The sequence below is a fragment of the Epinephelus fuscoguttatus genome, linkage group LG4, assembly GCF_011397635.1.
Source record: "Epinephelus fuscoguttatus linkage group LG4, E.fuscoguttatus.final_Chr_v1".
In the NCBI taxonomy this organism is placed as follows: Eukaryota; Metazoa; Chordata; class Actinopteri; order Perciformes; family Serranidae; genus Epinephelus; species Epinephelus fuscoguttatus.
Genome location: NC_064755.1, coordinates 43,498,718 through 43,511,946, shown reverse-complemented (window position 1 = coordinate 43,511,946; position 13,229 = coordinate 43,498,718). Strand labels below are relative to the sequence as shown.

General features: G+C 42.4%; 1 protein-coding gene across 1 annotated transcript in view; it reads left to right on the top strand.

The window, feature by feature from the left end:
* The window catches only part of cttnbp2 (cortactin binding protein 2), a 166,440-nt gene that overhangs the window by 109,986 nt on the left and 43,225 nt on the right, over positions 1 to 13,229 (top strand). The window contains exons 7-10 of the mRNA XM_049573026.1: positions 5,063 to 5,213; positions 8,667 to 8,867; positions 10,389 to 10,506; positions 11,875 to 12,165. Coding sequence (XP_049428983.1) covers positions 5,063 to 5,213; positions 8,667 to 8,867; positions 10,389 to 10,506; positions 11,875 to 12,165 — 761 coding nt within the window. The remainder of the gene's footprint in view (positions 1 to 5,062; positions 5,214 to 8,666; positions 8,868 to 10,388; positions 10,507 to 11,874; positions 12,166 to 13,229) is intronic.

Here is a 13,229-nt window from a genome sequence, read left to right as displayed (position 1 = left end):
AAGCTTAAACTGCGAAGTGTTTGGTATTTTACCTCAATAAAAGTGGAGTCCTGCGGGGATCAACAGATGTGAAGTCCGGCGGCCGCTGGCGGCGAGCGGAGCTAGCTGCTAACAGCCACCGCTGCAACTATCAAACCCCACAAATCCATTCAGCAGCTCCACCACCCACAGTCAGACACACACGGCTGATGCTGCTCCGCTCTGACTGTTTCTGCTGGCTACTGAAACATCCTGGTGCAGACTATTTACTGGAGTTTACCAGCCTGTTGCTCATGCTACATTTGAAGACAGTTATCAGCACGGCTGTTCTCAGCTTTCAATGACCGATAGTCCACCACTAACATTTTCCTTACGTCTCATCAACGAAAATAACATTGATATTATTTTTGTTTTATCATCAAGATCTATTTTTAACTCATCATTGTCTCGTTTTTATCATGTTAAAAAGGTCATTGATGAAAAATATTTGGCAGCGAAACACTGCCTTGTGGGGACAAGTGTCAACTGTCATCTAATACTGTTCTTAACGCTCAGTTTGGGGACTTGACCTCTCTCCTCTCGTGTGTCATTGGCGCTTGAGATCACAGAACATGTTAGTGAGTCTGATATCATCTCAGTTTTTTATGTCTTTCTAATCAATGACTCATGACACATATTTCTGCTGCGAGACGAGCACAGCTGGAACCTCCCATGTGTGAAATTCGACCGTGAGCCCAGTGCCGGTAACCATGCTCAACGTGCCTGCTGTCTCTGTACTGTCACCGCACCGGGATCAGCTGGCATGTTTGTGACACACAGTATAGACTGTCAGGTTGAGATCAGCTCTGCATCACTGCTGAAGCTTTATGGGGTGATTTCCCACAGCTACAGTCACCTCACCTCAACTGGTCAGCTGTCACCACGGCCTCATTTCACTCTGCTGATTGGGAGTTTATCATTGAGCTCTCATCATTAATTATTAACGACATCTGCTCCAGCAGTCAGTTCTGATCACTCGTATTGATCCTGAGGCTTACAGCAGGAGAGGCTGTAAACTTTAGTGAAATGTGTGTGTGCGCATGTGTGAGTATGTGTGATTGTGCGGGAGCCAAAAACACGATGCCCGGGACCAGCTGGGGAATGTGCAGTGTTGTAATATCTGATCACAGTGTTATTTATAGAGCGGGAATATCCAAAAGGCATGCTCACACACACACACACACACACACACACACACACGTACACACACACGCACTGAGTTTATTTTATGGGGTTCACTGTTTTTTCGGTGGTCGTGACTCAGACTCGCGTCAGGAGACGGGCTCAGTTTTCCTCAGATGATCTGCTCTCTGGTTGGAGGGCTGATGTCTTCTCTTGTCTCTGAACAGGTGGTGCTCCCACTCACAACTGTAGTGTGTGCGTGAGTGTGTAGTTACTGTATTGTGTGATATCAGGTATTTGTTTTGGAACATGACCTTTTACTTATTTTTCTTTATAATGCTTAAAATGGGGGTCGGCAACCTGCGGCTCATCAGACCGTCTCCAGTGGCTCCCTGTGGCTTTGACATAAAATTAACTGGGAATAATAAGTTATTTTTTAATATTCAGATTTTAATTTGTCATTGTTGTAGGTCTAAAGTTGATTATTGCATTCTACAGCTGTAAAAATGTGTAGTCTATGCATCGGATTAAAAAATGTTCTAACATTTCATTCACTAAAATGTGCGTCATTCATCTGCGTCCTGGAGCCTTTTCCCCTAAATTCTGCCGAACTTCAGTAGCTGTGTCTGCCTGGTGTCTGCCTGGCAAGGTTAGCTCTGGATTTCAAATCCAAAAAAGTAAAAGTCTTGGAGGAAAATAGAGGATTTAATAATGTGTGGACAGATTCATTTGCTGCAAAGTACTAAATAATTATCAACAGCCCACTGCAGAGGAGCCACCTCGTCTTAAATCATATTAATGAATGTTCATTTAGACTTAACAGTAAAATCAGTGACATCAGATCCAGTCTTTTATCGCAACAGATTTTAACTGTCGACACACCTGGATCATTGCATTTACCAGAGGAAAACACTGGAGAGTTTTGCCCTGGTTGATGCGAGGACACTTGGTCGAGTTTTCTCCCAAGTAAAGCCCACAACCTGCCTTTTAGACCCAGTTCCCACACCATTTTTTAAAACATTTTATGGATTCTTTGAGGAACAGCTACTGTACATGCTGAATTGCTCTCTTCAGACAGGTGTCTTCCCGGCCTCCTTGAAAACGGCGGTGGTGAGGCCCCTTCTGAAGAAGAGCAATTTAGACCCCAACATTTTTAATAATTATCGACCTGTATCCAACTTACCATTTTTAAGCAAAATTTTAGAAAAACTGGTTTTTAACCAAGTAAATAATTTTTTAAATACATATAACACTTTAGAGAAGTATCAGTCTGGTTTTAGGATGAACCACAGTACTGAGACAGCCCTTTTAAAGATTTTAAACGACATCAGGTGTAATTTAGATAACCATAAACTCACAGTCTTGGTACTGCTGGATCTAACCGCCGCCTTCGATACAGTAGACCACACATTTTATTAAATAGACTGAGGCACCTGGTCGGCCTCTCTGGTACTGTTTTTAACTGGTTTGTCTCTTACCTTACTGATCGACACTTCTTTGTAAGTATGGATACGTGTTCCTCAGGAACCCATGAGATAAAGTGTGGGGTCCCCCAGGGGTCAATTTTAGGTCCAACTCTTTTTAATCTCTACATGCTTCCTCTGGGGGACGTCATCAGGAGGCACGGCATCAGCTTTCATAGTTATGCTGATGATACGCAACTGTACATCGCCGTGTCTCCTGATGACACAGGGCCAGTTGATGGCCTTTTTAACTGCGTTTTAGATTTCAAGTCATGGATGGCAGTGAATTTCCTGCAGCTCAACCAGGACAAAACAGAGGTTTTAGTCATTGGTCCTGAAGGCCAGAGAGAGAAACTTTTACCAAAACTACAGGATTTTAAACCAACACAATCTGTAAAAAATCTGGGTGTGATTTTTGACTCTGAGCTCTGTTTTATTCCACATATTAAAAACATAACAAAGGCAGGTTTCTCCCACCTTAAGAATATAGCCAGAGTCCGCCTGCTTTCTCTCTCCAGCACGGAGGTGCTGATGCATGCTTTTATGTCCTGTAGGTTAGATTATTGTAACGCCCTGCTCTCTGGTCTTCCCAAAAAGAGTATCTCAAATCTACAATTATTACAGAATTCAGCTGCACGAGTGCTGACGAGGACCAGAGGGCGGGAGCACATTACACCAGTTTTAAAATTGCTGCATTGGCTCCCCGTGCGCTTCAGGATCGATTTTAAGGTTCTTTTATTAGTTTTTAAATGTCTTAACGGTCTTGGGCCTTCTTATTTATCTGACCTGGTTTTACCATATCAACCCTCGCGGACCCTGAGGTCCTCTGGCACCGGCCTTTTAACCATACCACAAGTTAGGACGAAAACACACCATGAGGCGGCGTTTAATTATTATGGCCCCCGATTGTGGAACAGCCTGCTGGAGAACCTCAAAGCTGCAGAGACTGTTGATGTTTTTAAAAAGAGGCTCAAGACTCATCTTTTTAATCAGGCTTTTAACTGATCTCTTTATTTGTCTATTTTAAATTCCTCTTATAACCGATTTATCCATCTATTATCTATTTTTTATTTATTTTTTATATTCTTACCCTTCCTCTTTTTACGTTCTTATCTCATTTAACCTTTATCTTTTGTTATTTTAGTTAGCCTATAGGTTTTAGTTTTGATGCATTGTATGTCTCTGTTTTAGATCATTCCTACCTAGCTACTAACTCAATTTTATGAGCTAAATAGCTTTTTGTTGGGTGGGAGGGTTGGGTTTTCTCTTTTCTTTTTGTTTTCTGTTTGGATCTTTGTTGTTTTTAACCTCTGTGAGGCACTTTGTGTTACTGTTGTATGAAAAGTGCCATACAAATAAAGTTGATTTGGCTTGATTTGATTTGATTTAATAGGCTGTTACCTTTATTTAAATATTTATTACTGGCTCTGTTAATAGTCAAGGTTACCGACCCCTGACCCAAATCAATAACAATATTTAGGAAATATATTAACCTGGTAACATTACTGTGCATGAGCTGGTAAAACAAACATTTTTCGTAATATTCCTGGTTATGAAAGTATTGAACTAAAAAATGTGAACCGTATTATCAAAGATGACAGTTACAGTACATACAAGATGACTGCAAATACTGCAGTGTTAGATTTCACTGGAAATTAAAGGGGAACTAATGTTTTTTTCAACCTGGGCCCTATTTTCTGATCTACTTTTGTCTAAATGAGTGATAGGATGTTCAATATGTGACATTTCTCCAGTATGAAGCTAGGGCTGACCTGCCTGCAGCCCGTGAGTGCACGCTATATTAAATAATAGGGCACTCAGACAGCGTCAAACAACGTCAAAATACATCCACTTGAAGTGCATTGTTTTCACACAGATAGGCTCGGATTGTTAGTATAATTATCTGACAACATAACGGAAAGGAGGAATGAATGTCTGTGTTTACCTTTAGCTGGATTCAGACATGTTCCTCTGCCTGTTGCTGCTCCCTCTCTCTCCTCGACCGCTCTTCAGTTTCAATGAGCTCTGCGTCCGTGTACTCCGTGTTCAAATAAATACTGGTGATCATCAAATTCAAATGGCTCATCCAAATCCAGTTGGTCAAAATCGGGTAAAAATTCGGACATGTTTGTTGTGGCAAGTCAAAACACTCACTCAGAGAGTGAAAGTCTGGCTCTGAAATCTCACGTCTCGCAAGATTTGAGTTGTTGCAGGAAGTTACAGCTGAAGCTTACAGACGTGAGGAGTTACTTTGTCTGGAGTAGTCATGGCTGAATTTTTACCTGATGTTGACCAGCTGGATCTGGATGAGCCATTTGAATTTAATTATCGACCAGTAATAGATATATATTCTCCTCCTTCATATTTGAGCTAATGTAACATGTAACTGTATGTGTATAGTATGTATGTATTTATATGTATGTTGGTACACGTGTTTCTAACGTTGCTCCTCCCTCCAGCTGTGTGGAGGTGCTGCTGTCTGCAGGAGCTGCTGTGGACTCGGCGGCGGCGGGGGGACAGACTTCCCTCTTCCTGGCCTGTGAGGCTGGACAGCTGAACTGCGTCCGTGTCCTGCTGAGCGCCGGAGCCGATCGCTCGCGCACCACAACGGTAAGTCTGTGCTGCCAGGCTGGGCCATTGGCCGTGCATGTACCACATCAGGAAGTCAACTTTGAGGACTTGTAGGGGTGTAATGATCCATCAGTGTGGATTGATATATTGATTCAGTGATCAGCGATCCAGTATCATTGATGCAAAGCGAAAACACTGATCCATATCATCATCTTTATATTACGCCTTTATTTTGAAATTCTGTGTCACCATCACACAGCAGCAGGCGAGAGAAAACGTTACTTACTGGGGAATAAATCAGCAGTGTGGTACTAATTTTGATTTCGAGAGAGCTTTCTGACAGAAAGTCGTGAAGGTCAACTTATCCCATGTTCTGTTTCATGTTATTGGAGTCAATAATAATTTATATTATTTATGTGTTGTTTTATCATTTATGGCAAAGTTAAAAGAAGAACAAGGTGGCAGCTTCTTCTGTAACAGACTGTGATAAATGATCATGTGATATCGTCTCATATTGATCACAGGCCCCTGAATCGGATCGAATGGAAATCGTATCATCACAGACTTCGTGATATCGGCAAATATCGTATCATTGTCCAAAGAATCGCTATGATATTGTTTCATGATGAAACTGGTGATTTACACCCTGACTGACTTGGTACAGTAAGAAAACCCCATGAAGAAGGCAGCTCTACATTTTACCTGGATTCTTGTCTCTAGATTAGATTTATATTTTGAGGTATGGCACAAATGTGTTTAGTTAAGGTTTTACTGAAAAAAATAGTCCTAGGTGGGTTTATAGTTTTAAATTTTAACTTAAATTTCAGGTCCTTGATCTGACTAAAAACTGTGTCTGTAAATGGAAATTTTCCCTATTTTTTGTGTGTAACTTGTTCAGTTTAAATCCATTTGACACACTCAGAGCTCAGAGCAAATGTGAGGTCAAAATCCCTTCATATAAGCGAACAGACTCATCCCCTGGTTTCCTCACTCACGCTGGAATATCTCACACTTTCTCACTCGTTACTAACACTCCACATAGTTTCACACTCATCCTGCTTCACAAGTGCTCTCAGGGGGTTTGTTCATCCGATTGGTGCAAGCTAATTAATGTATGGGCTTCCTGGGTCTCCATGGTAACCATAGGGGTCTGTTGGTTGCCGTGGAAGCATGTGATGAGACCCTATATTTAGTTAGTGTACCTGCTTTTGTTCCACATTTAGCCTGGCTCCCCTGCTGAACCAGAGGAGCTGCCAAAAGTCTCTGTAGCATATCTGACCTCTTCAGCACAGATGTATTTTTAGACAGCAGAAAATGTTGGCCAGTGTGTGTCGGGTCAGACGTAATGATTTACCATGGAGGAGGAGCTCTGAGCAGGGTGAAGAGAAAACATGCAGTATTTTTTACCCTGGTGCTCATTTTGGATATTTAAAGCTGATTAAAATTATTTTAAACAACAATATAAAAATTAGGGTAAAAAGTGGGCTGCTCAGGTTTTTAATTACTCAGCTGCATAATTAGCAGCTGATTCGCATTTTCCCATTTTGTCTTTTCCACCTCTGTTACCAGAACCAGTTTTGGTGCTTTCTGACCACAAGAGGAACTTTTTTATCGTGAACAGCAGCAGAAAATACAACATTTGTAGGAGTGGAGGAATAAAACAGTCCGGGGTCGGCATTGTCGTATTTTGGGCGGCACGGTGGCGCAGTGGTTAGCACTGTCGCCTCACAGCAAGAGGGTTCCTGGTTCAAGCCCACGGTGGGGGAGTCCTTCTGTCTCCCTGTGTCAGTGTGGGTTTCCTCCAGGTGCTCCAGCTTCCTCCCACAATCCAAAGACATGCAGGTTAACTGGTGACTCTAAATTGTCCGTAGGTGTGAATGTGAGTGTGAATGGTTGTCTGTCTCTATGTGTCAGCCCTGTGATAGTCTGGTGACCTGTCCTGGGTGAACCCAGCCTCTCACCCAGTGTCAGCTGGGATAGGCTCCAGCCCCTGTGACCCCTAACAGGATAAGTGGTTAGAGAAAATGAATGAGTGAATTGTCAGACTCCTGTGATCAATAATGAAAATAAACGTAAGCTGCGGCCCTGATATGAACCTGTGTGTGACATGAGTGGACGTCTCCCAATGTTTCTTGACTTGTAATCAAATTATTGCGTGACGTTCCTCCCTGAAACGTAGCGTGAGAAGCAAATCACATTCGTTCTACTTGGTACAAACATTAAAGGGCCAGTGTGTAATATTTGGCATGGTTTATTGTCAATCTGAATCTGAATCTGAATCTTCTACCCATTAATATGTTTATACAAGTGTATAATCACTATAAAGTAAAATTCGTTTGGTTTTCGTAGCCTTATAATTATGCTTTTATATATATATAGCAAGGGCCTTGCTTTAGAGAGGTCGCCATCTTGCGCTGCCATGTATGTATGACAGCCCGAGCGGACAATCCAGCCAGCCAGAGAACACGTTTCGCGTGTATAAATAAACCAACGAAGACAGAGGAAGGAAGGAAGAAGGAGGAGGAAACAGCAGAGAGTGTTAGTAGTTCGTCGATAGAGAGTAGTGAAAAGTTTTTTTAGTTCTAAAGTTTGCGAATGCACCACACTTACCACGCAACAGGAGAGAATGAACCCGAACCGTCATCTGTGAGGAAAAGAAGACGCAACTTCACTCCTTGTGATGCACTCTCTGCGGCGCTTTTCCTCCTGGTGATATATCTCCCCAACGATGGCAGCAGTAGCACCGAATCCCATTCTGTGCATTCAGCCTCTCTTCTCGCCCGCTCAGCATCAAACACATGGAGTTCCTCATCTGTGTGCTCTGGCTCAAACAGGTATGGCTCTGGGTCTGTGTCCGCTACAAGAAACTCTTCAAAATCGCGTTCAAAGTCGTCCATTGCAGCTACTATAGTCCAGAGATATTGCCAGGCTAAATAAACAGCTGAGCTCTGTTTACAGGCTACGCTGTCAGTCAGTGTGCGGGCTGGAGATTGGTGGAGCAGAGAGGGGAGGGGGTACCTGCTTGGTATTGTAAACGAGTATGTGTGTATGGAGTGTGTGTGTTACGCTAGAAGAGTCAGAGTTACCCCCTGGAGTGTTACCGGAGTTTTTGGAGTGCTCAAATAAACGGGCCTTTTTCCCAAACGCTCCTCTGGTCTCCTGCTCGTGAGGGATTCATTACAATATCGTAACATGGTTTAGATTTCTAAATAAATATTCACCTCGTCGCTAGATAGACCTACTCCTGAAAAATTCGTGTCTGAGCAAGGCTTTTTGTCCCTACGAGGCCACTGTCATTTACCCGACGGGAGGGGTGAGCGAGTGAGCCCTGCAACCTAGAATTTGACCGCTGATGTCACTGTTTTCAAACCATTTTACACACTGGCCCTTTCATGATACTAAAGACTCTCTCATTTCATATGAATGAACGTCAGTCTGAGAGTTTTGTATTTACTGAGCAGTAACACATAAATCACCTTTACCTCTCTGCAGGACGGCTTCACGGCTCTCCACGCAGCGGTGCGCTCCGGACACGTGGACACGCTGCGTCTACTCCTCTGCCACCCAATTCAGGGTGACCCCACTGTGACCCCTGACCCCCCCGCCACCCTGGCGCTGCCTGCTGCCCTGCTGAACCACGCCAACAGTGACGGCTGGACGGCTGCACACATGGCTGCCGCCCTGGGCCTCAAGGTGAGAATGAGCCTCCACAAAATGTGATGATGAATCATCTGCCTGTGTGTGATGTAACATGGGTCGCTCACAGGGCCGTGACCTCAGTGACACACCGTCACAAACTGCAGAGCTTTTCAGCCTCTTTCAGCTCATTGTTTTGGCTTCATTTACTATGTAGGTTAAGATCTGATCATACCTAACAAGAGGCTGCCAGAATATTGGCTTCACATTCAGCAGATGGAGAATAACACGAGGCTGAAGCCCAGTTCAGATCAGAGACTCGTGACAAGAGGAGTTGAAACAACTGCTACAATGTTCCAAAAACCAGTGAGTTCACACTAATAGGACAAGACAAGACGGTGTATCGTCTCCAAAGCAACGACCCATTTACCTACATTCTAGCTTCAAACATTTCAGGCTGATTTTGTGGCTGAATATAATTTGTAGCTTCTTAAAATATGAATGAGGGTAGTGATAGTGAGATACTGGCTGCAGCTGCATTTGTAGTAGTGATACAATGGTGAAAACATATGAGCTGTGTTTATATAAATACACCATAATAAATCCCGTGACCCGACCTGCACCTGTGATCAAACCCCCCCGGGCTCCAGTCCCTCACATGAAGCTGGTTCTCCGTTCTTGAATTGGACGTCTCTTTGACTGGATGGTGAAAACATTCAGTCACTGCCAGGTTAGGAAACATGTTAGCATGCTCCTTCCACCACCATCAAACCTCGGCTTAATAATAGAGATTAGTTAAAATAAAAAATAGATTTTTGTTCTCACCCACTGCCCGCCCGTGTGTGGGCCAGTTACACAGCTTTTTGTGGGTTACCTGTTGGCTACCTGACCCGGGACCCAGGACTCTGTCACAGGCAGCACCATCAGCTGGCTTGAGATGGACCACTTCACACCACTGCAACTTTTCTCTGGAACGTTCTAAAACATTTTCATCTTGTCCCAAATCTTTGGTCTGAACTGGGCTTAAATGAATGCTAATGTAGCTTTGTGGCTGCTGGGTGTGTAAATAGGCAACTGCTCGCTAATATGTCAGCATTTACTTTGCAAACTGAGAACGTATCAGTGATGTGTGTCTTCTGTCTCCCACTGGCCAAAAAACTAATTCTCAGCGATGCCACATGGAGTCAACCTCCTGATCTGCTGCTGTTCTGCAGTCTGTAAGATAATGTTGAAATGTTTCCTCTCTCCTGTGTCCTCGTGTCCACTACGCTGACTCTGTCCAGTCCCTGCGCTTCCACTAATGTGCAGCCCTGCCATCAGTCTCCTCAGCAGCAGGGTAATGGGACAGCTGACCTTGCTGGCTGAAACGTCCAGGAGACAGAGACACCAGACTAGACTGCTCCACACTGAGTGTCTGACTTGAATATAAATGAAGACCACCACTCACTCATTGATCCGTGCTTTCATAAAACACAAGAGCCTGTGCTGCACAAATACTCGTGTATGTGGTCACACACCCTGAACTGTGCACATGCTCATTACTGATCGTAATCTGTGTGTGTGTGTGTGTGTGTGTAGGACTGTCTGGAGGTGCTGTGCAGCCACAGTGAACAGGACATCGAGAGGAGGGATAAGTGTAATCGCACCATTCATGACGTGGCGACTGATGACTGCAAAGATCTACTTGAAAACCTCCGTGAGTGTGTGTGTGTGTGTGTGTTTGCACATGGGTTTTATGCCTTAAAGATGAATTCTGCTACTCATTATTGCATCATAACAAAAAACATTGAGCAGTGAGACGATCAGACAGGTTGTAAAATACAGATGGAGGGCCACAGTATAAACCAGGGAAGCAGAAGATGTCACAGTGGTTTGTAAGATGTGTCTGTTTTAGTTCCTCTCTCAACTTTTTACCGACTGATCAATGAGAAATTTACAAAGCTTGTACTGTAATGTAATTGCTTTATTGTCAGTGGTATTATATTTACTTAAAGCTCCAGTGTGTAGGATTCAGGGGGATATATTGGAAGAAATTGAACATAGGGAGCAGATCCTTGTCTAAGTAGATCGCCATGTTTCTATAGTAGCCCAGAAAGGACAAACCAAACACTTGCTCTAGATAGGGCCATTCATGTTTTCACGTTGGCCACTCCAACATGAGAGCATGGAAAACATTGTCTTTAAATGTGAAACTGCTTCATTTGGTGTTTTCACCGTTTTTAATCAGCTGGTCTGTTTGTTCTGGAGAGGAAGAGGTAAACCTTCTTCATGTCTAGATCTTAAATTATCAGAGGAAAACGATGAACACGTGTGTGCCATGCCAGCAGCCTGTCTTGAACATGGCAAACAGAATTGGAGAAACACTGAATTGTAACTTGGTAACTTGGAGAGACCTCTGTGGATAATTCAGCTCCCAGTAAAAACCTTTTGAACATCTGGATTTTAAGTTATCAGAGAAAACAGGTGAGCACATATTTAATAATTTGGCTTCCAGTTAAAACTTCCTGGTTGCAATCTGCAGTCCTCACAGATTACATAAAATCCCTCTAAATCTCACACACTGGACCTTTAAACAAAATTTACAAGTACTAAGAAATAAGCAAGATATATAGGGCTGGTTGGACGGATGAAATCAGTATTACAATATCATTTTTATGTGCATACACATATAAGACACATCATTTATTTGGCTGAAATCATTGATTTAAACATTTAAACCACATAATTCTGTGGAATCCTGTAACAAGACTTTTCATACTTTTCGTTAATATATATGATAATTGGCACCACATTTAACTTTTAGAGGATGTTTTTTACATTTGAATTTAATGTTGCTTTTTGAGTGTTGTAACAGAATCAGTTGCATTATATTATATTTAACATTATATTACATTTAACATGATACAGTCAGTATTCACCGCATCACTGTCTAAAATAATCCATAAAAGCAAAGCCTCATTTGGCTCCAGGCAGTTAATAAGTTCAACATTAAATCATTGAACCTACTGTGACACTATTTTCTCCTCTCCTCTCCTCTCCTCTCCTCTCCTCTCCTCTCCTCCAGACTCGTACCGGGTCCTGGTGCGTCTCCACTGTTCAGGTGGAGGAGGAGCGGGATCCATGTGTCCCGTGGAGGCCCTGGAGGAGGAGGCGAAGGGCGTCACCAGCAGCCAGTTGGTGCTGGGGAGGGTCTCTGTGGACCGGTCGATGCGTTGGTGTCAGCTGGGCTCCACCCTCAGACACGCCTTCACCTCCTACCTCCAGACTGTCTGTGGGGAATCTCTGATGGCCAGGGAGGAGGCGCAACGCCCACCGCTAGGCCTCAGTCCCGCCAGTATCGCCTCCATCCTTATTGGTGAGGAGACACGTGTTTATGTTTATTTAACTCCTCCTTTCTTTCCTTGACCCTTTCTTTCTCTTCTCCATCCTTTACCTCCCCCTTATCAGTCCCCACAGACCTCCATGTTAAATGTCCAACTTTACAGCAGAAATAAACATGTTTACAGCCTGGTACAAAAAACAGTTTTGGCCTCTGTAGCTAATTTAAACATTCATATCAACTGTACAGTGGCTGATGTTTTATATAACTCACCTGTTCACTTTTTATTAAGGCTTAAATTTACACATAGTTAAGGCAGTGGCTGCTTTAGTGACAGGCTGTCTGCAAAGCGTCGCCGCAGTCTGAGCCAGATCCACCTCTTGCTCAGTATGGTCGCCTCAGGCTCCAAAAAAACAAGATAGCAACAATCGAAATGCCGAACCTGAGGCCTCAAAATGGGAGCTGATAATCCAGTAGGTGACGTCACGGTAGCTACACCGTTATTTAATACAGTCTATGGTGTGGACCCAGAGGATGGAGAGGGATGGCAGGTTAACAAGGGACAGCGCCCCCCCTCGTCCCTCCTCACATTGCTTACTGCACATAAGGAGAGACAAAGAAAACAATGCGACACTCAGAACATATTTTTTAAGAAATTAACATCTTGCAGTACCTGAGACTAATATTAGTATATAGTGGATTCTTTTAGGGAAAATCTCTTAAATACGAAATGCATCATAAAAAATAAAAAAAATGATTTATTTATCATTAAAAATGAAATAATGATAATGAAATAAGAATTATAATAATAGTATAATAAATAAAATAATTAAAAAAAGATAATTAAATAATAATATGATAATAGTTTAATGAATAAAATGGTGAAAAAATAAAATAATAATAATGAAATAATAATAGTATAATAATTAATGATAATAAAATTATAGAAATAGTATAATAAATAGAATAATAGAAATAATAATAATAATAATGAAATATTAAGAATAGTATAGTAAATAAAATACTAAAAATTAAATACAAATTAAATAATAACAGTTTTAAAAAAATGAAATAAGATACCAATGAAACAATAGTAAAAT